The sequence below is a fragment of the Protopterus annectens genome, chromosome 1.part1 (assembly GCF_019279795.1).
Source record: "Protopterus annectens isolate FY-2018-M chromosome 1.part1, PAN1.0, whole genome shotgun sequence".
Classification (NCBI taxonomy): domain Eukaryota; kingdom Metazoa; phylum Chordata; order Ceratodontiformes; family Protopteridae; genus Protopterus; species Protopterus annectens.
In genome coordinates, this window is record NC_056726.1 from 1,473,886,100 (window position 1) to 1,473,910,820 (window position 24,721).

The 24,721-nt window shown below is 38.4% G+C and overlaps 1 protein-coding gene across 1 annotated transcript in view; it reads left to right on the plus strand.

Annotated features, from left to right (window-relative positions):
* Nucleotides 1–1,827: 1,827 nt before the first annotated feature.
* Nucleotides 1,828–24,721, plus strand: part of FAM167B (family with sequence similarity 167 member B) — a 39,256-nt gene continuing 16,362 nt past the window's right edge. The window contains exon 1 of the mRNA XM_044082488.1: nt 1,828–2,220. Coding sequence (XP_043938423.1) covers nt 1,900–2,220 — 321 coding nt within the window. The 5' untranslated portion in view covers nt 1,828–1,899. The remainder of the gene's footprint in view (nt 2,221–24,721) is intronic.

Genomic DNA, 24,721 nt, shown 5'->3' on the forward strand with positions numbered 1-24,721 from the left:
TTAATAATGATTTTACTTATTAACTAAGTTCTTGCTAGGTGGCTTAGTTCCATGAGCTGCATTGGTGCAAAACAATTGAGGCCTACAAAGACTCAAGATATATAAAGTTTAGGGAAATGCACATTTTATGATTTTCTTGAAGCGCTCAGACTCAGGGACGTTGTACACTTCAAATGGAGTATGCTTTATCTGTGCAAAGGAGGACCGCTGTCCAGCTTAAGGATACAGAAGAGTCCAATGTGCAAGTATAAATGATGCATGTCCCAGAGTAGGCACGCAAATCAACTTCCTCACCGTGAACGTCCAACATGATATTCGAAACACAGCTTCCCTGATTATGCTGTAGGCTCTATGAATGTGAAGCCCAATTGCACCAACTCCCTGCTCTGCTATATGTGGCAAAAGTCTAGCGCACTACCAATCAAAACAAAGGTTGCTAAGAATGCATACCTTGGTGGTTTAGTTTCCTACCCACTCATGAACCATGAAAAAAGTATATAGAAAAAGATACTGCAACCATATTGTTCCCAAAGCACTTCAACATTCAGTCAAACAGACAGCTCAAGTTTTGCAGCTGGCACAGTTTGCACTGCCCTGCCTGGCTTGACCACAGCTATGTTTTTTTTCCAATGAACAAGGGAGGTCGACCATCATGATTATTGCACTGATGCTCAGAAGCAATCTATACCCATACCGCTCAACCTCTTAGCACATGAAATCTGGACAAAGCCTAAAATAATGGGGGATAAAGGCCCAAAAATAGGGACAGATTTTAAATATTGTTCTTATAAACTTAGAAAGTTGATAGAATAACAGGATTTGTGTTAGCATGCATTTTCTGAAGGATATAACATCTGAGACTCAAATGTGTGTCGTTTTTTTAGTGAGTTCAGTCATCACTGATTTGCCAGAAAACCACAAAATTGTATGAGAAACAGACCAAAAAATAGAAGCAAAACTTTGGACAGTTAAGAGTTATGCCTATATTTCATAGCTGTTTCAGTCTGTTGGGATACTCTTCTAAGATAAATTGCTAAGCTATTAGAGTAGTTTTATTTCAACATCTTTGAGAAAAATCAGGGTTTCAGGAAATTCAGTAAAGGTACCCTGGAGACTATGTACTTCTGTCCTTAGGATTATCTTGGGGGAAGATGTGTCTACCAATCAGAAGATCAGGTGATGGGGGATCCAGCAGGAGCTATTAGTGTGCATTCAGATGTCTTCAGGACTACTGACTCTTAAACCATGCAAATAATTAGCTAATGATAGGCAAATTACCAAGTGGAATAGTAAATTCCCACTGCACAATGAAAGGATCCATTACAGTGTTTGCACTCCATATTAGCTGTGATTTGCTTTCATGGATCAGCTTTCAAATCCGCTTCAGAAGTGTTATTTGAAGCATGGTACACTTGTGACATATTAGACCAAAAGTATTTACTGTACAAGTTCTAACAAATCCAGCATAAATCTCCATAGCCACATCTAAAGGCAGACAGGAGGCAAGTACAATACAATGTTCACAATGCATGCCAAAAAAATTATAAATGTGCAAACACACACACACACAAAATCAGACATACATATATTAATAAAGTGTTGTACATTGTGGTATGTGTGTGTGTGTGTGTGTGTGTGTGTGTGTGTGTGTGTGTGTGTGTGTGTGTGTGTGTGCGCGTGATTTTCCTTGGTAGGCATCACCTCACTTTCCTATTGTCTTCATATCTGTGCATTGAATTTCCTTTCAGGGATGTGGGTGTCTCCTGTAAACAGAGTGTAAGAAATTTTCGGATCACTGAGCCTGTGGCTATTTAATGACAACGCCTCCCCCTAGCTGTAATATGTGCTGACAGTTACAGACAGTGAGAAGCAGAAGTGATCAAACTGCACTGAGGAAAGATGTCTATCAGGAACCTTGAATTTAAGGAACTCGGGGAGGAGGAATTATTTGACAATGATGACTTAGACAGCGTGAAAGCTTTGACAGCCAAGCTGAAACTTCAGACTCGCAGACCGTCATATCTGGAGTGGAAAGCACATGTTCAGAATCAGTCCTGGCGAAACTCTGCGGGAACAGAGACAGTCAGTCTGGGTCTAGGACTGGAAAAGGATGGATCAGTGGATTTTAAGGAGAAGAATCAAAATAAGGAGACCACCTTGAAAAATATCTGTGGGTTTGACAGCATAGATCAAGCCTTGGAGTGGTTAAGAAAAGAACTAGTAAGTTATTTTTTATTTTCTTTAAAACCTTCTGGTTTAGAAACATCAGTTTGATAACGAGTTTTGGAAAGGGATTACATTTAAAATAAGTTTATTTGACCCGATATGGACAAAGTGATCAGAAAAGGATTCCATTTAAACTAAGGGAATACTGATTTCCCTGAACTTGTACCTTGTAGGTGACAAGATAACACATTATTCATGCTGTATCTTTACAATAAAAGCTGTAACTGATTCACAAACATCCATATTTTTTCTAGTCACTTTTCCTTTCGTCAGTTATTCACTATGCTGTTTCCTTCTCTGATTTTTTGAGAAATATTTGGAACAATGATAAAGATTCAGCATTTATTTTTACTAAAAAAAAAAAAAAAAAAACAGTACACAATTTGTGCCCAAGCTGTGGTGAACCTGGTCTTCTGAGTGGTTTTATCTGACTTAATCTGCACTGCTTTTGCAATGTTTTTGTCTTTATCATTATTGTCCTTAATGTTCTGATTTCAACATGGACATACACTAGAGTTTTCAGCATGTCCATTGTTTTTCAGATAGGCACATGGAAGTCTAGTTAGACAGTGTAACTATCACAAATCTCCGTTAGTTAAAAATAGAAAATTGTGGGTGTGTTGAAGAAGGGTCCCACCACTGAAGATGCAAGTTTTCCCGTGGTTTCCAGATTTTATGGTAACTGAAAGAAGAAACAATTGTAAAGAACTGCTGGCATTGACATAGGGCTGATAATAAAGACAGAAACGGGGCAAATACTTGAGTTTATGCAGAATGCCTTGTGGTAAGTAGGACTACAGACATTAATGTCAGGTTGTACAAGGGGCAGAATAGAGACGGAAGGTACCCAGCATCACTGTGAGAGTCTACACATACAGCAAACATCCCATCTGTGAATTTCTCAGCATGCACTGAGGCAGACAATTAGCATCAGGTTGGGAGCGCCAGAATCCCTTCCACTAACCCACCATGTGCTGCAGTCACTTAGGAAAGAATGAAAGCATAACATTTTTTTATAAATCATATAGTTGTCTTTTTGCATGCATGTGTGTAAACAAATGCAGATTTTTACAGATATGTAAATAAATGTAGAATTTTTCTTCTAACAAGGACAGTTATCTACTAACAGATTATATGTGATGGCAGCAGCATTTTAACACTACAATTTGGGTAGGTCATTATTTAGAACCTCCCCACCACCTTCTACATCACAGCTAGGAATAATACTAAAATTAATGCTGATTCACAAACAAAACCACTAGAAGTAATAATATAGCAATAACCCACGCCTGGGTGTGAGTAATGCTAAATTTACTTACCCAAAGCCAACCGTGGGTAAATTTAGCATTACCCACACCCAGAAGTGGGTTATTGCTATTATACCATGACATTATTTAAGAAAAGAAACTATTACTTTTCTTAAATAATGGCATAGTATAATGCCTGTTTACTGCCCTTCCGCAGATGTCTGGCATCCGCGGCAGTTCTGATGTACTGGCGCCTGCGCGTACATCAGAGTTGAGCAACGGAGAAAGCAAGATCTCCGTTGCTTTTGTTTAGTGTCTCGCTATGTTAAATGAGTTTAACATAGCGAGACAGTTTTAAAATAAGCAACGGACATCTCCGTTGCTTATTTTAAAACTGTCTCACTATGTTAAACTCATTTAACATAGCGAGACACTAAAAACACGGAGATCTTGCTTTCTCCGTTAAACACTGTCTCGCTATGTTAAATGGGTTTAACATGGCGAGACAGCTTTAAAATAAGCAGCGGATCCGTTGCTTATTTTAAGCTGTCTCGCTATGTTAAACCCATTTAACATAGCAGACAGTGTTTAAAACGAGTTATACTAATGGAAAAAAGTCCGGGCGACCGGACCTTTTTCCATTAGTATAACTCGATTTACAACGGGCACGCTGGCCAATCAGCGTGCACGTTTTGGGGGGGTCATGGTATAATATATAATAACCTAAGATTTGACCTACATATACTACAAACAATTAAGAAAGTCCACAAAAAATGGGTACTCTTTACAGAAATAAAAACTATCTAACTAGCACCTGGCTATGGTTGCCATTGCTAGAACCCTTCTGTATTCTGCCCCAATTTGTACATACCTTATAAAGACAGATTTAATTAAACTTAAAACATGCTACAATGAAACAGGTAAATTTGCAACTGACTGCCCACATCATACCCACCACTGTCACTCCTTAAAAAAACTCTCCTGGTTAGAACTCCCACAACTTCTATCCTATAACCAGTTAACCTTAGCACACAAAGTAGTATATCAACCTGAAAAAAAAGACCCTGCTCTTCTTAACATTTTCCAGCCCATACCACAAACAGAAGTCTTCACTTAACAAATAAATCTCTACTACAAGTGTCCAAATCCACTAATACGGCAGGGGACTCACTACATTCTCATCTTGTAACAACAAGGTGGAATTCACTACCTCACAGCATCATAAACAACACAAATACCAACCAATTCAAAGAGATTCTTAAGAATTATCTTAATGACACCTGGCTTTGCTCCTGTACTACTCTAGGCTAACTAGTTTTAATAGCTCTGGTCACACTTTTTCTTCTTCCCTGACCACCTCATAATCTATGCTCTCCCTCATGTCTAGATAATCTCTAACCTCATCTTTTTCTATCCAATTTCCCCCCTACAAACCCTTCATCAGCTTACTTTCAGAAACTACAATGTCTAGACGACAATAAGGAATTCAGATGATATTCAATAAAGAATCAGATGATTGTATAATACAAATGTCAGCTATTATAGCATAGAATGTAATTTCTGGTCTACTGTATGGCTTGTATATTCTTTGTATAATTTCTTGTATAAGATTTGTATAATCTCTATATGTGGAGCTTTTCTCCCGGGTCTCCACTGAAAATGGATCTTATCCCAGTCAGACTTTCCCAGTAAACAAATGTAAAATAAATGAAATAATTTGGCAATCTGGTGACTGATAGCATTGAAAAGTGGCCAACACAGGAGGGGGGGGGTATAAAAAGTGAAAACAAACAGCTACAGTAAAGAGAGAAGGTGCTTTCTGCATAAAGTAATGCTTTGTGATGCTATAAAATCTACAGACAGTATATTACTACTCATCTGACTACTTGTTAAGTTTGCTCAAGTATACATTTCATATATTTATTATTTCACTGACTGTGTTTGTTGCAACTAAACAGATATTTATTTGTGGATGGGACTGGGGAGAAGAGATCCAGTCTGACATTAATATACACTTTCATTGCATAAGAGATGAAAAGTATTAAGCAAAGGAGATCAGTACCTTTGAAGAAGTTCTTATAGAAAGTATATTGTAAAACTGCAAATGAGCGTTTGACTTAGAAAAGTATACAACACAAACACACATGAAAAAAGTTAGGAAAGTTAGGTGCAAGGAATGGGACATCCATCAACATACTTGGGCTGAAACAAATAAACACACATCATGAAGTGGATAAATGCAGACTGTTTTATAGACAGAGATTTGTTTTTTTCATAACATAGTAAAATGGAATGATTTTTGAGTCCTAATGCCTTTATTGCACAAATATCGGTAGAAATTCATGTACAATTGCTTCACTTCTGTGGTTCTCTGTTAAGCAATGAGTGTGGCTGGGTAGTGTAGTATAGTATAATGTAATATAGTATAGTATAGTATAGTATAATATAGTACAGTATAGTATAGTATAGTATAGTATAGTATAGTATAGTATAGTATAGTATAGGGAAGTGTAGTATAGTATAGTATAGTGTAGTATAGTACAGTGTAGTGTAGTGTATTGTAACATAGTATAGTATAGTATAGTGTAGTGTAACAGTATAGTATAGTATAGTATAGTATAGTATAGTATAGTATAGTACAGTACAGTATAGTATAGTATAGTATAGTATAGTATAGTATAGTATAGTATAGTATAGTATAGTATAGGGAAGTGTAGTATAGTATAGTATAGTATAGTATAGTATAGTATAGTGTAGTATAGTATAGTATAGGGTAGTGTAGTATAGTATAGTATAGTATAGTATAGTGTAGTGTAACATAGTATAGTATAGTACAGTATAGTATAGTATAGTATAGTATAGTATAGTATAGTATAGTATAGTATAGTATAGGGAAGTGTAGTATAGTATAGTATAGTATAGTATAGTGTAGTATAGTATAGTGTAGTGTAGTGTAGTGGTGTAACATAGTATAGTATAGTACAGTATAGTATAGTGTAGTGTAGTATAGTATAGTGTAGTGTAGTGTAGTGTAGTGTAGTATAGTATAGTGTAGTGTAGTGTAGTGCAGTATAGCATAGTATAATCTAGTTTAATATGTGGAGACAACAGTATGGCACATACTTTAAAAATAAACACAGATAGCTTTTTTAAAATAGACACATACAGTTTACTTAATAAGTAGCACACTTAATGATGGTAGCTAAATCACTGTCATTTATTTACTGAAACACCAAGAGCACTTGCATATATACCTAAATACACATGCACAGGAGATGTGTGCGTAGTGTGAGACAGAAATGTTATGGTTAATCATTTTCCTGAGCTACTGGATGTACAAAAAAGTTCCTAGCTGCATTTCTCAGATAAGACAATGAAAACCATATCTTGCCATTGTGTGTGTAAGTGTTATGTGAAAGCATGTAATTGTTTTGTAGTGAAAGAGGTTGTAAGGAGTGAATATGTCTGAGTGACTTAATTAAGTTGTTAACTAGCTAAGTGAACAATTGCCTCACTGACCCTCATCAACATGGTAATAATACATACATACATCAGGACTGTTTAGATAAAATCAGACATAGGGGTATTTGGGTATTTTATTCTTTTCTGTTTTTTTGCAGGTTCATAGGTATATACTGGGCTAATGACCACCAGGGCCTTTATAAGCCTGGGCATGCAATCCAACCCAATTGTGTCCCTACGTGTCATTAGCATTTATTAATAGGGGTGTGTCAGGAAGTTTCTAGAAGTATTAGTTCATATGTATATATTAGGCTAATGACCACCAGGCCCTTTATAAGCTGAGCCATGCAATCCAACCCAATTGTGTCCCTATGTGTCATTAGCATTTGACAGGGGTACGTTAGGAAGTTTCCAGAAGTATTAGTTCATAGGTATATAGTAGGCTAATGACCACCAGGGCCTTTATAAGCCTGGCCATGCAATCCAACCCAATTGTGTCCCTATGAGTCATTAGCATTTATTAACAGGGGTATGTTAGGAAGTTTCTAGAAGTATTAGTTCATATGTATATATTAGGCTAATGACCACCAGGCCCTTTATAAGCTGGGCCATGCAATCCAACCCAATTGTGTCCCTATGTGTCATTAGCATTTAACAGGGGTATGTTAGGAAGTTTCTAGAAGTATTAGTTCATAGGTATATAGTAGGCTAATGACCACCAGGGCCTTTATAAGCCTGGCCATGCAATCCAACCCAATTGTGTCCCTATGTGTCATTAGCATTTATTAACAGGGGTATGTTAGGAAGTTTCTAGAAGTATTAGTTCATAGGTATATATTAGGCTAATAACCACCAGGGCCTTTATAAGCCTAGCAATGTAATCCAAACCAGATGTGTCCCTATGTGTCATTAGCATTTATTAACAGGGGGTATGTTAGGAAGTTTCTAGAAGTATTAGTTCATAGGTATATATTAGGCTAATGACCACCAGGATCTTTATAAGCCTGGGCATGCAATCCAACCCAGTTGTGTCCCTATGAGTCATGAGCATTTATTAACAAGGGGTATGCTACGAAGTTTCTAGACGTATTAGTTGATAGGTATATACTAGGCTAATGACCACCAGGGCCTTTATAAGCCTAGCCACGCAATCCAACCCAGTTGTGTCCCTATGTGTCATTAGCATTTATTAACAGGGGGGTATGTTACGAAGTTGCTAGAAGTATTAGTTCATAGGTGTATATTAGGCTAATGACCACCACGGCCTTTATAAGCCTGGCCATGCAGTCCAACCCAGTTGTGTCCCTATGTGTCATTAACATTTTTTAACAGTGGGTATGTTAGGAAGTTTCTAGAAGTATTAGTTCATAGGTATATATTAGGCTAATGACCACCAGAGCCTTTATAAGCTGGGCCATGCAATCCAACCCAATTGTGTCCCTATGTGTAATCAGCATTTAACAGGGGTATATTAGGAAGTTTCTAGAAGTATTAGTTCATAGGTATATACTAGGCTAATGACCATCACGGCCTTTATAAGCCTGGCCATGCAATCCAATCCGGTTATGCCGCTATGTGTCATTAGCATTTATTAACAGGGGGTATGTTAGGAAGTTTCTAGAAGTATTAGTTCATAGGAATATATTAAGCTAATGACCACCACGGCCTTTATAAGCCTGGCCATGTAATCCAACCCACTTGTGTCCCTATGTGTCATTAGCATTTATTAACAGGAGGTATGTTAGGAAGTTTCTAGAAGTATTACTTCATAGATATATACTAGGCTAATGACTGCCACAGCCTTTATAAGCCATGCAATCCAACCCAGTTGTGTCCCTATGTGTCATTAGCATTTATTAACAGCAGTATGTTCGGAAGTTTCTAAAAGTATTAGTTCATAGGTATATATTAGGCTAATGACCATTAGGGCCTTTATAAGCCTGGCAAGGCAGTCCAACCCAGTTGTGTCCCTATGTGTCATTGGCATTTTTTAACATGTGGTTTGTTAGGAAGTTTCTAGAAGTATTAGTTCATAGGTATATATTAGGCTAATGACCACTAGGGCCTTTGTAAGCCTGGCCATGCAATCCAACCCAGTTATGTCCCTATGTATCATTAGCATTTATTAACAGGGGGTATGTTAGGAAGTTTCTAAAATTATTAGTTCATAGATATTAGACTAATAACCACCAGGGTCTTTATAAGCCTAGCCATGCAATCCAGCCCACCTGTGTCCCTATGTGCCATTAGCTTTTACTAACAGGGGTATGTTAGAAAGTTTCTAGAAGTATTAGTTCATAGGTATATATTAGGACAATGATCAACAGGGCCTTTATAAGCCTAGCCATGCAATCCAACCCAGTTGTGTCCCTATGTGTCATTAGCACTTATTAACAGGGGGTATGTTAGAACGTTTCTAGAAGAATTAGTTCATAGATATATATTAGGCTTATGACCACCAGGGCCTTTATAAACCTAGCCATGCAGTCCAACCCAGTTGTGTCCCTATGCGTCATTAGCATTTATTACCAGGGGGTATGTTAGGAAGTTTCTGGAAGTATTAGTTCATAGGTATATACTAGGCTAATGACCACCAGGGCCTTTACAAGCCTAACCATGTAATCCAACCCAGTTGTGTCCCTATGTGTCATTAACATTTATTAACAAGGGGTATGTTAGGAAGTTTCTAGAAGTATTAGTTCATATGCATATATTAGGCTAATTACCACCAGGGTCTTTATAAGCCTGGCAATGCAATCCAACCCAATTATGTCGCTATGTTTCATTACATTTATTAACAGCGGTATGTTATTAAGTTTCTAGAAGTATTAGTTCATATGTATATATTGGGCTAATGATCACCAGGGCCTTTATAAGCCTGGCAATGCAATCCAACCCGGTTATGTCACTATGTGTCATTAGCGTTTATTAACAGGGGGTATGTTGGGAAGTTTCTTGAACTATTAATTCATAGGCATATATTAGACTAATGACCATCAGGGCCTTTATAAGCCTAGCCATGCAATCCAACCCAGTTGTGTCCCTATGTGTCATTACCATTTCTTAACAGGTTTTATGTTAGGAAGTTTCTAGAAGTATTAGTTCATAGGTATATACTAGGCTAATGACCAGGGCATCTATAAACCAGGCCACGCAATCCAACCCAGTTGTGTCCCTGTGTGTAATTAGCATTTATTAACAGGGGGTATGTTAGGAAGTTTCTAGAAGTATTAGGTCATAGGTATATATTAGGCTAATGACCACCAGGGTCTTTACAAGCCTGGCCATGCAATCCAACCCAATTGTGTCCCTATGTGTCATTAGCATTTATTAACAGGGGTATGTTAGGAAGTTTCTAGAAGTATTAGTTCATAGGTATATATTAGGCTAATAACCACCAGGGCCTTTATAAGCCTAGCAATGTAATCCAACCCAGATGTGTCCCTATGTGTCATTAGCATTTATTAACAGGGGGTATGTTAGGAAGTTTCTAGAAGTATTAGTTCATAGGTATATATTAGGCTAATGACCACCAGGGTCTTTATAAGCCTGGGCATGCAATCCAACCCAGTTGTGTCCCTATGAGTCATTAGCATTTATTAACAAGGGGTATGTTACGAAGTTTCTAGACGTATTAGTTGATAGGTATATACTAGGCTAATGACCACCAGGGCCTTTATAAGCCTAGCCACGCAATCCAACCCAGTTGTGTCCCTATGTGTCATTAGCATTTATTAACAGGGGGGTATGTTACGAAGTTGCTAGAAGTATTAGTTCATAGGTGTATATTAGGCTAATGACCATCAGGGCTTTTATAAGCCTGGCCATGCAATCCAATCCAGATGTGTCCCAATGTGTCATTAGCATTTATTAACAGGGGGTATGTTAGGACGTTTCTAGAAGTATTAGTTCATAGGTATACATCAGGCTAATGACCACTAGGGCCTTTATAAGCCTGACCATGCAATCCAACACAGTTGTGTCCCTATGTGTCATTAGCATTTATTAACAGGGGGTATGTTAGGAAGTTTCTAGAAGTATTAGTTCATAGGTAGATACTAGGCTAATGACCGCCATGGCCTTTATAAGTCATGCAAGCCAACAGAGTTGTGTCGCTATGTGTCATTAGCATTTATTAACAGGGGGTATGTTAGGAAGTTTCTAGAAGTATTAGTTCATAGGTATATACTAGGCTAATGACCACCAGGGCCTTTATATGCCTGGACATGCAATCCAACCCAGTTGTGTACCTATGTGTCATTAGCATTTACTAACAGGGGGTATGTTAGGAAGTTTCTAGAAGTATTAGTTCATAGGTATATACTGCACTAATGACCACCAATGCCTTTATAAGCCTGGCCATGCAATGCAACCCAACTGTGTCCCTATGTGTCATTACCATTTATTAACAGGGAATATGTTAGGAAGTCTCTAGAAGTATTAGTTTATAGATATATATTAGGGTAATGACCATCAGGGCCTTTATAAGCCTGGCCATGCATCCAACCCAGTTGTGTCACTATGTGTCATTAGCATTTATTAACAGTGGGTATTTTGGGAAGTTTCTAGAAGTATTAGTTCATAGGTATATACTGCACTAATGATCACAAACTCCTTTATAAGCCTGGCCATGCAATGCAACCCAATTGTGTCCCTATGTGTCATTAGCATTTATTAACAGGGGTATGTTAGGACGTTTCTAGAAGTATTAGTTCATAGGTATATATTAGGCTAATAACCACCAGGGCCTTTATAAGCCTAGCAATTTAATCCAACCCAGATGTGTCCCTATGTGTCATTAGCATTTATTAACAGGGGGTATGTTAGGAAGTTTCTAGAAGTATTAGTTCATAGGTATATATTAGGCTAATGACCACCAGGGTCTTTATAAGCCTGGGCATGCAATCTAACTCAGTTGTGTCCCTATGAGTCATTAGCATTTATTAACAAGGGGTATGTTACGAAGTTTCTAGACGTATTAGTTGATAGGTATATACTAGGCTAATGACCACAAGGGCCTTTATAAGCCTAGCCAAGCAATCCAACCCAGTTTTGTCCCTATGTGTCATTAGCATTTATTAACAGGGGGGTATGTTACGAAGTTGCTAGAAGTATTAGTTCATAGGTGTATATTAGGCTAATGACCACCACGGCCTTTATAAGCCTGGTCATGCAGTCCAACCCAGTTGTGACCCTATGTGTCATTAACATTTTTTAACAGTGGGTATATTAGGAAGTTTCTAGAAGTATTAGTTCATAGGAATATATTAAGCTAATGACCACCACGGCCTTTATAAGCCTGGCCATGTAATCCAACCCACTTGTGTCCCTATGTGTCATTAGCATTTATTAACAGGAGGTATGTTAGGAAGTTTCTAAAAGTATTAGTTCATAGATATATACTAGGCTAATGACTGCCACAGCCTTTATAAGCCATGCAATCCAACCCAGTTGTGTCCCTATGTGTCATTAGCATTTATTAACAGTAGTATGTTCGGAAGTTTCTAAAAGTATTAGTTCATAGGTATATATTAGGCTAATGAACATTAGGGCCTTTATAAGCCTGGCAAGGCAGTCCAACCCAGTTGTGTCCCTATGTGTCATTGGCATTTATTAACATGTGGTTTGTTAGGAAGTTTCTAGAAGTATTAGTTCATAGGTATATATTAGGCTAATGACCACCAGGGCCTTTGTAAGCCTGGCCATGCAATCCAACCCAGTTATGTCCCTATGTGTCATTAGCATTTATTAACAGTAGTATGTTCGGAAGTTTCTAAAAGTATTAGTTCATAGGTATATATTAGGCTAATGAACATTAGGGCCTTTATAAGCCTAGCAAGGCAGTCCAACCCAGTTGTGTACCTATGTGTCATTGGCTTTATTAACATGTGGTTTGTTAGGAAGTTTCTAGAAGTATTAGTTCATATGCATATATTAGGCTAATTACCACCAGGGTCTTTATAAGCCTGGCAATGCAATCCAACCCAATTATGTCACTATGTTTCATTACATTTATTAACAGGGGTATGTTATGAAGTTTCTAGAAGTATTAGTTCATATGTATATATTGGGCTAATGACCACCAGGGCCTTTATAAGTCTGGCAATGCAATCCAACCCGGTTATGTCACTATGTGTCATTAGCGTTTATTAACAGGGGGTATGTTGGGAAGTTTCTTGAACTATTAATTCATAGGTATATATTAGACTAATGACCATCAGGGCCTTTATAAGCCTAGCCATGCAATCCAACCCAGTTGTGTCCCTATGTGTCATTACCATTTATTAACAGGGTGTATGTTAGGAAGTTTCTAGAAGTATTACTTCATAGGTATATACTAGGCTAATGACCAGGGCATCTATAAACCTGGCCACGCAATCCAACCCAGTTGTGTCCCTGTGTGTAATTAGCATTTATTAACAGGGGGTATGTTAGGAAGTTTCTAGAAGTATTAGGTCATAGGTATATATTAGGCTAATGACCACCAGGGTCTTTACAAGCCTAGCCTCGCAATACAACCCAGCTGTGTCCTTATGTGTCATTAGCATTTATTAACAGGGGGTATGTTAGGAAGTTTCTAGAAGTATTAGTTCATAGGTATATATTAGGAGAATTACCACCAGGGCCTTTATAAGCCTAGCCATGCAATCCAACCCAGTTGTGTCCCTATGTGTCATTAGCGTTTATTAACAGGGAGTATGTTAGGATGTTTCTAGAAGTATTAGTTTATAGGTATACATTGGGCTAATGACCACCAGGGCCTTTATAAGCCTGGCCATAAAATCCAACCGGGTTATGTCCCTATGTGTCATTAGCACTTATTGACAGGGGGCATTTTAGGAAGTTTCTAGAAGTATTAATTCATAGGTATATATATTAGGCTAATGACCATCAGGGCTTTTATAAGCCTGGCCATGCAATCCAATCCAGATGTGTCCCAATGTGTCATTAGCATTTATTAATAGGGGGTATGTTAGGACATTTCTAGAAGTATTAGTTCATAGGTATACATCAGGCTAATGACCACTAGGGCCTTTATAAGCCTGACCATGCAATCCAACACAGTTGTGTCCCTATGTGTCATTAGCATTTATTAACAGGGGGTATGTTAGGAAGTTTCTAGAAGTATTAGTTCATAGGTACATACTAGGCTAATGAACGCCACGGCCTTTATAAGCCATGCAAGCCAACACAGTTGTGTCGCTATGTGTCATTAGCATTTATTAACAGGGGGTATGTTAGGAAGTTTCTAGAAGTATTAGTTCATAGGTATATACTAGGCTAATGACCACCAGGGCCTTTATATGCCTGGACATGCAATCCAACCCAGTTGTGTACCTATGTGTCATTAGCATTTATTAACAGGGGGTATGTTAGGAAGTTTCTAGAAGTATTAGTTCATAGGTATATACTGCACTAATGACCACCAACGCCTTTATAAGCCTGGCCATGCAATGCAACCCAATTGTGTCCCTATGTGTCATTACCATTTATTAACAGGGAATATGTTAGGAAGTCTCTAGAAGTATTAGTTTATAGATATATATTAGGGTAATGACCATCAGGGCCTTTATAATCCTGGCCATGCATCCAACCCAGTTGTGTCACTATGTGTCATTAGCATTTATTAACAGGGGGTATTTTGGGAAGTTTCTAGAAGTATTAGTTGATAGGTATATATTAGGCTAATGACCACCAGGGTCTTTATAAGTCTAGCCATGCAATCCAACCCAGCTGTGTCCCTATGTGTCATTAGCTTTTATTAACAGGGGGTATGTTAGAAAGTTTCTAGAAGTATTAGTTCATTGGTATATATTAGGACAATGACCACCAGGGCCTTTATAATCCTGTCCATGCAATCCAACCCAGTTGTGACCCTATGTGTCATTAGCATTTATTAACAGGGGGTATGTTAGGAAGTTGCTAGACGTATTAGTTCATAGTTATATATTAGGCTAATTACCATCAGGGCGTTTATAAGCCTAGCCATGGAATCCAACCCAGTTGTGTCTCAATGTGTCATCAGCATTTATTAACAGCGGGTATGTTAGCAAGTTTCTAAAAGTATTAGTTCATAGGTATATATTAGACTTATGACCGCCAGGGCCTTTATAAACCTAGCCATGCAGTCCAGCCCAGTTATGTCCCTATGTGTCATTAGCATTTATTAACAGGGGGGTATATTAGGATGTTTCTAAAAGTATTAGTTCATAGGTATATACTAGGCTAATGACCACCAGGGTGTTTACAAGCCTAACCATGCAATCCAACCCAGTCGTGTACCTATGTGTCATTTGCATTTATTAACACGGGGTATGTTAAGAAGTTTCTAGAACTATTAGTACATAGGTATATATTAGGCTTATGACCACCATGGCCTTTATAAGCCATGCAATCCAACCCAATTGTGTCCCTATGTGTCATTAGCATTTATTAACAGGGGGTATGTTATGAAGTTTCTTGAAGTATTAATTCATAGTTATATATTAGGCTAATGACCACCAGGGTCTTTGCAAGCCTAGCCATACAATCCAACCCAGTTGTGTCCCTATGTGTCTTTAGCATTTAGTAACAGGGGGCATGTTAGAAAGTTTCTAGAAGTATTAGTTCATCGGTATATATTAGGCTAATGACCACCAGGGTCTTTACAAGCCTAGCCATACAATCCAACCCAGTTGTGTCCCTATGTGTCTTTAGCATTTAGTAACAGGGGGCATGTTAGAAAGTTTCTAGAAGTATTAGTTCATCGGTATATATTAGGCTAATAACCGCCAGGGTCTTTACAAGCCTAGCCATACAATCCAACCCAGTTGTGTCCCTATGTGTCTTTAGCATTTAGTAACAGGGGGCATGTTAGAAAGTTTCTAGAAGTATTAGTTCATCGGTATATACTAGGCTAATAACCACCAGGGTCTTTGCAAGCCTAGTCATGCAATGCAACCTAGTTTTGTCTCTGAATTCCCTGGACAGCTATATGGCGGGGTATGTTAGTAAGGAGGTAGATAAGATTTATGTGGCGTGGGGTATGTTAGCCGGGGGGTTAATTTACTTACTGGTGACATCTGTCCTTCAGAGACATAGCGATTTGATTTTGGGGGGGGGGGGTGAATTTGCAATTTCACATCCAGTGATCAGGGTTTCATTTGAATGGGGTCAGGGCTGAACTCTGCTTCGTGTAGATAGGGAACTTATTCCATAGCATTAGGACACATGTCACTCTCTCCACATTGTTCTATTTATGTCGTAGGCTATGTTCAGGTCCTTGGATCTAGTATTTCTTGAGCTGTTTTTTTGTGAATGTACAAGAGATTCATCAGAGCTGGATCTGAACATGTCTTGTATGAGAGGCATAGGTCATCTCTTAGTTACTTGTAGGAGTCTGAGTAAAGAAATAGATCCTTAAGGTATTCTGTGTAGGACAGGGTATTCATGGCCTGAATTCTGCTGAGGAGGAACCTTTTAGGGTGTTGCAACTGTTGCAGGTGCCTTGGTAAGTACATGCCAAAAGGGGCATTGTACTTAGAGATGGGTCTGATGATAAGGTCTGAGTAGAGTGGTACTATATTTTCCTTGGATCTGGTTGCCATACACTTGCTTATAAATTGAGCAACATAGAATGATTTTCTTACTATCTTGGCTACATGTTGGTCGAAGGTCAGATTATTGTCTACGTATCTTCCCAGATCCTTAACTACTGGGTCAACTCTTTGACGTGTTTTTTTGTGGGGGTCTGCAGCAAACCCAAGCTGATGTATAGAGAATGTGCATACTCCCCAGGTGGGGGCCAGTGGCATGAAATGAACCAAAGACTTGTGAGGCAGAAACCCTACCCTATTTGCCAGTATGTAACCTACCTAATGAGTAGGGCAGGGGGTTCCATTTTGTTGTATTTGTGTTTGCAGGCATTGTCTCCTGTGTTCTGGTTTACAAATAAATAATACCGTAGAAATGCTTATATGTCATTGATCATAAATATTTGAACGATGATCACCATGTCAGAAACTTTGAGTAGCCTGGGACTGATTTATGGCATAGTATTTTAAAGACAATAGTTATTAACAGCATGTATTAGTCTGCAAGGCTTTGTAACATACCACTCTACGTCTTAGAGCAAGAAATCTGGACACAGCCGAAAATAATGGGGGTATCTGGACACAGCCTAAAATAATGGGGGTACAAAGGCCCAAAAATAGGGACAGATTTTAAATATTGCTCTTACAAACTTAGAAAGTTGCGAGAATAATAGGATTTGTGTTAGCATGCATTGTCTGAAGGGTATGAAGTCTGAAATTCAAATATAGGTCATTATTTAGTGACTTCAATCCTCGGTGATTTGCCAAAAAAAAAAAACACCAATTTTTAGAGGAATAGACCAAAATATGGGACAAAAATCTGGACATTCTGTGAAAATCTGGACAGTTGAGAGCTATGTTTTGCAATCAGACATGCCTCATTTCGATGCATTTTGTGTGTACTGCTCTATTACGGGTGTTGTATAGCTTGACTAGGACCAGGTAAATTGCAGACTGTTGCAGGTACTGTTTCATGTGGGTATTCAGGAATTACTGCAGCTTATGCTGTACCTGTTCCAGCAGGTGATGAAACTCCCCTAAGTAAGACTGTACAGTGTTTACAGTACACGTGATGTAACATGAGGTGAAATGGATAACTTATGGTCAAGGTAAATGCCTAGAGAATTCAGGACTGTGCTACCTTCAGGTCAGAGGAGTTAAGCATATTTATAACAATGTTTTCTTATCATTAGTTTGTTTTTTTCCAAAGAATATTACTTTGCCTTTTCTGAGTGTTTAACACAATGCCATTCTCAAGTAGCCGTTTTCTAACCCTAAAACTGTTTTGCATTCTGTGAGTTATGTTTTGAATAAGTTGTGTTATGCTTCTTTGTTCATCAGCATGTGGATTAATAAATAATCACCAGAGTAACAATGCTAAAACTAATCCTTCATGTACTTACTGCCTGACATACCCACTGGCACATCAGGCAGCAACAAAGGACTTCCTCTTATCTCTGTCTTGGGCAAATGTCTGTATTCTCCGTTGCTTTTTTTAAAGCTGTCTTGCTATGTTAAACTCCTTTAAAATAGCGAGACAGTTTGTAAAAAGCAACGGAGATCTTGCTTTCTCCGTTGCTTTTTTCAAAACTGTCTCGCTATGTTAAATGGGTTTACTTGTTCTTACTCCACTTTTGTTTGTGTCTTTCGGCTTTTCCCGGTTAGGGGTTGCCACAGCGGAACTCCAGTCTGCTAATGATTGGCAGTAGATTTTTACGTACTGGCTTGCCGGGCCTAGCACACAACCTTCAACGAAGGAATGCCCATTCACGCATGTCGCTACACAGAAGACGCTCTAACTGAGAATTGAACGGGTGACGTCTAACTGTGAGGCAACAACGCTACCGCAGCACCACCACCGCAGTTATAGGTTTGTTATTCATTTCTTTATTTGCCTTTTATTACCTGGAGTACTCCAGCCAGGCCTAAACATCTCAACTCACCTCAACTGTCCAGATTTTCACACAATGTCCATCTTTTTGTCTCCTATTTTTGGCCTGTTCCTCGTAGAATGTGTGGTTTTCTGATAAACCATGGTGGACTGAAGACACTAAATAATGTCATATGTCTGAGTTTCAGACTTTATATTTTTCAGAAAATGCACAATAACATAATCTATTCTTCTAAGTGTATAAGAGTATTTAAAATGTATCCCTGATTTTGGTCGACAAGTATGTGTAATCTACTAGCTTCTTCCTTTAAACCAGAGTTTGGCCTCCTTAGTCTCTGCTTACATGCTATGTGCCACTGAACAAGTCAATGACTGTGACAACGCTCTCTAGTTATCAGTCTAAAAGAACATATGTGTTTAGTGAACCTAACTGGATAAAAAATGAAAAAAAAAATTAGCGACTGCTAAAAACTATCTTAAGTGTAAAACTACCTGGAATAAGAAGCAGTAAATTCTTTAAACATGTATGTAAACTGACAAGTTATGTACTTGCGTGATGATGGGGAAGATAGTTACAGGGGGCATTTTGCAAGGCAGAATGACTGGTGCTAAGCAGTTTCTTAACTCCAGCTTCAAAGACTGAATCCTTCATGCCAATAAAATCAGTCAAAATGTGATTTCACAATTAAATGCAATTTTAGGGACTACTCCCATTTTGGCCTCCACATGAATAATGCTGCGTGTTACTATGAAGAGATAACCCCTCACCTTTCTTTAGGCTTATAAATACCAACTCCTAGACTGGCATGCCTCGGAGAAAAGGGAATATTATGAGAAATGTCAATCTTGGACTTAGTGTATGCAAGTCTTTTTCTATGGCCATTCAGTCTTAGCGTTATGGCACATGCTAAAGTGGGCCCCAACATTTCATATGGTTACCACATGGGATATATACCTTTAATACTGGTGTTTTTAGCTAGCATTTACTTGTATTTTAGAAAGGCTTTTGGTTCTGCTTCATGAACTAAACTTGTAAACACTCATCTTCTGCCTGAACTGTGATCTCACAAAATGAAGCTGGAATAACATTTTCAAATAAAACACTAAGTGCTGATTCCATAGTTTAGAACATGTGCCCTCAAGGAAGATGCTGAATGTATACACTGATGTTAGTGAGATGCAGTCACATTATGTAGCATGAATCTGAAACTGAAATACAGTGAAGAAAATTCCAATTGAAATGCATTTTAGTACTTACCGTAGTTTGAAATCTCTGTCCAGTAAATGAAATGCATTTTAGTACTTACCGTAATTTGAAATCTCTGCCCAGTAAATGAAATGCATTTTAGTACTTACTGTAGTTTGAAATCTCTGCCCAGTAAATGAAATGCAATTTAGTACTTACCGTAGTTTGAAATCTCTGCCCAGTAAATGAAATGCATTTTAGTACTTACCGTAGTTTGAAATCTCTGCCCAGTAAATAAAATGCATTTTAGTACTTACCGTAGTTTGAAATCTCTGCCTAGTAAATGAAATGCATTTTAGTACTTACCGTAGTTTGAAAGCTCTTCCCAGTAAATGAAATGCATTTTAGTACTTACCGTAGTTTGAAATCTCTGCCCAGTAAATGAAATGCATTTTAGTACTTACCGTAGTTTGAAATCTCTGCCCAGTAAATGAAATGCATTTTAGTACTTACGTAGTTTGAAATCTCTGCCCAGTAAATGAAATGCATTTTAGTACTTACCGTAGTTTGAAATCTCTGCCCAGTAAATTAAATGCATTTTAGTACTTACCGTAGTTTGAAATCTCTGCCCAGTAAATGAAATGCATTTTAGTACTTACCGTAGTTTGAAATCTCTGTCCAGTAAATGAAATGCATGCCTGCAAACCAGTTTCCAAGCAGCTTTCCCAAGCTAGATATAAAGTGTAAGTGTGAGCACACATGTACATGTGTGTGTGTGTCTCTGTTTGTGTGTGCATGTTTTTGCAGGCATGTGCACATCTAGGAAGTATTCTCATAGGAAAACTAATGGATTTAAAAGATGCAACCACAGAACAAAAATAATAAAATTAATATGTAAAATATGTTTTCCTTACATTCTGGGAATTATAATTAGTTGAAAGGAAATGCTGCATACCTTAACATATATTTTGCACAAGTGTTTCAGCTGTGTATCACACACATCCTTCCCTGGAGCTCATGCCATATCGGTAAACTTGCCCCCTTGTACCTTAGAATTAGTAACGTATTAAACTCAGTTACAGCAGGATATAGGAGGGGTTCATTCCTACAACTTCACCTAATAATATTTTTAGACATACTGGAATGCTTTTGGCAGCAAGCCAGCAGGAAATTGTTTAGTCACCAACATCCTGATATGCACAACAAAATAACAAAGAAATGGCTAATAGTCATGTTGCTAGCTACAGCCCTCTGACAGCAGTTTACTATAATTTCCTGCCATACAAGAGCATGTTTAAGGGCACTTGTTCAAGCATTTTGGTGTTGCTAAGTGGAAGGCATTGATTATACATAAAGATATATTAACTTTATCCAGGGCAACTAAAAGTAAGCAGTGTTTTGTTAAGCATTCCTGAATTGTCTTGAGTTATGTTATGTTAAATGTTTCTGAGGAAAATGTCATAACTTTGCACATGCAAGTATGCAAGCAAATTACAAAAACAGACACATACAGGGGCTTGCTTCTTTTACTAAACCGGTATGGTGGTGGCTGCAATATGATTATCGGGTTATGTTTATAACATTTTTGCTCTGGATCATGAAGGCTGGGGATTCTAGTAGTGTGTGTGTGTGTGTGTGTGTGTGTGGGGGGGGGGGGGGTGCATGGTTGTACCTGGCATTTGAGCTCAAGATTAGTGAAATTGTCCACTAATAGGGTATGCTGTCTTTTGGATGAGATGTTAAACTCAAATTGTTTTTATCCATTTTGGTACTTGTGCTGTTTTGTTGGGTGACCAGATGAAAATAAAGACCCCGAAGACATTAGCCACAAAATAGAATTGGCATTTCCCAAGTGTGTTGGCATTGTTCTGTAAGTTTTCCTCCAGGCTTACATGTAACACCACCACATGACTTCCTCCAAAGCACACTCATTTGGCTGCCACATGACTTCCCTTAAAGCTCTCATGTGGCACCACCACGTGACTCCCCCAGAAACCTACCTGTGGCACCACCACATAACTTCCCATGACCTAAATGTATGGCACTGTCCTGTAACTCCTCCTGAAGCTAACATACGGCATTGCCTTATGACTCACTTGAAGCTATATGTCCCACTGCTGTATGAGTCCCCTATGGCTCACATATGTCACTGACACAATGTTTTGCATATGGCACTGCTTTATTATTTGCACCAATGCTCTCATATTATAGTGCCTATAACTTCACTGAAGCTTGCCTGCGGTGCTGCTCTATGGTTCCTCCTAAAGCCCATTTGCAGTATTGTACTGTGACTTCTCATGAGACTCGTGTGGCACTGCAACTGCAAAGTACCCTAAGACGTGTATCACTTCCCCTGTAGCTTACTTACCAGGTTCTGAATATTTTCCCAAAATGTAAGTTTTACAAAAGAAAATGCAAGCAGCTGCATATATATTTGTGCCCTATATTAAGCCCGCTCATTTCCTTGTGGGAGCCTTTATCTTCATATCCTTAGGATTCAGTAAATGTCAGTACATATCTATTAAAAGTTAGGTGTACTACGTTGTTATGAAGTTCAGATTTTATTTTTTCATGATACAGAGCGGGCAGGTAAAGGTTAAGCAGGAATGCTGACAGATCTTCAGGTATTTTAAAAGTTGACTGTGTAGTTCCAGTTTATAAGAGGGGGCTGTGAAGCTGGCATTGGCATTTGTCCCATTTGACTCATTTTCCTCTGATCCAGTTTGCCAAAATGTGCATCACTTTCCACAGTCAGTAAGTGGTTGATGGCACTGGCATGATTGGCAAAACAAGGTAAAGAAAGCATCAGACTTATACTTAATGGCAATGGTGCAGCCAGACATACTCTTTGCACTCCAATGAGTACATTTTTTTCTGAGCATCATACCAATGTGACTTTTTTCAAGTCATATTATGTCTACAACTGTATAAATAAATGCCTTTAACAACAGAAGAAATATTGCTAATCTAAAACCAATATTTTTAATAGTTTTAGAGGGAACAGCTGAAAATGATGCTTACATTTATTAAGTGTTTGGGGGCAGCATTTTCAGAGATGTGTCCATTTTTAAGGGATAGGTTTCCAAGGGGGTAGCATTAAGAGCTTGTGAGTACAAAATAGAATTTGCTTGCTACACTCCTGTTTGATGGCTTTTTAAAATTCAAATGTATGTCTACTTGTGCAAAAAATAAAATTCTGAGAATATGAAGCAAAATCTCTCACTCATTATGGTGAAGATCACGAGTCCTGATTCTGAAACTCCTACTGAAGGGCCCCCACTGAAAGGAGTCCTTTGAATCATTCTTCATTGAACCGCAAGACTCTGAAACAGAGAGATTTGAATTAGGGATTATGTATTTCCAGAAAATGTTCTGCATTTGTGAGTGAGAAATCACAGGGAGAAAACAAAGGTGTCTGGATACAAAGTTTCACTGAACAATTAAGAGAACAGTGAATTTCATTATGACTGCTTAACCCATGCAATTCCGAGGTAAGAAAGTCTATCACATGACCGTGCAAAAATTATGTACAAATGAAAGTAAGAGGAAAAGGGATGGGTAGTCAGACTTAAAACACTATAACAAAAGGTGAGCTACCTCCTTGGAAAGTTCGGGATTTGTATCTTCACAAGTGCCCTGCTAAGAGTGGAATTATCTGTAACAAAGCTGTACAAAGGTGGTGGGGGATGGGGAGGGAGGAAGGAAGGACCTCTGAACTTATATAGCTGTACAAAGGAGGGACACCTGAATGTATATAGCTGTAGAAAGGAAGGACACCTGAACTTATATAGCTGTACAAAGGAGGGACACCTGAATGTATATAGCTGTAGAAAGGAAGGACACCTGAACTTATATAGCTGTACAAAGGAGGGACACCTGAATGTATATAGCTGTAGAAAGGAAGGACACCTGAACTTATATAGCTGTACAAAGGAGGGACACCTGAATGTATATAGCTGTAGAAAGGAAGGACACCTGAACTTATATAGCTGTACAAAGGAGGGACACCTGAATGTATATAGCTGTAGAAAGGAAGGACACCTGAACTTATATAGCTGTGCAAAGGAGGGACACCTGAATGTATATAGCTGTAGAAAGGAAGGACCTCTGAACTTATATAGCTGTACAAAGGAGGAACACCTGAATGTATATAGCTGTAGAAAGGAAGAACCTCTGAACTTATATAGCTGTACAAAGGAGGGACACCTGAATGTATATAGCTGTAGAAAGGAAGGACCTCTGAACTTATATAGCTGTACAAAGGAGGGACACCTGAATGTATATAGCTGTAGAAAGGAAGAACACCTGAACTTATGTAGTTGTATAAAGGAGGGGTCCTTGAACTTATATAGGTGTACAAAGGAGGGACACCTGAACTATATAGCTGTACAAAGGAGGGACACTTGAATGTATATAGCTGTAGAAAGGAAGGACCTCTGAACTTATATAGCTGTACAAAGGAGGGACACCTGAATGTATATAGCTGTGGAAAGGAAGGACACCTGAACTTATATAGCTGTACAAAGGAGGGACACCTGAATGTATATAGCTGTAGAAAGGAAGAACACCTGAACTTATATAGCTGTACAAAGGAGGGACACCTGAATGTATATAGCTGTAGAAAGGAAGGACACCTGAACTTATATAGCTGTACAAAGGAGGGACACCTGAATGTATATAGCTGTAGAAAGGAAGGACACCTGAACTTATATAGCTGTACAAAGGAGGGACACCTGAATGTATATAGCTGTAGAAAGGAAGAACACCTGAACTTATGTAGTTGTATAAAGGAGGGGTCCTTGAACTTATATAGGTGTACAAAGGAGGGACACCTGAACTATATAGCTGTACAAAGGAGAGACACTTGAATGTATATAGCTTTGTTTGTTAATGTTTTTGTTGATTTAGTTATTCTACATGCCTTTCAATTTGTTTGACAGTATGTCATCAACTCCCACTTTCATTTTTATGACATTTTCATCCTTAGACATTTTACATTCATAGGTTCATAGATTAGTACTAGGCTAACTGCCCTTGCGAGCCATTTTAAGCCTAGCCAATTATCCCCTGTGAGATTCAAACCCTGTACCTTGCGTTTGTAAGGCAAACACGTTAACCATTAGGCCACCCCCAAATG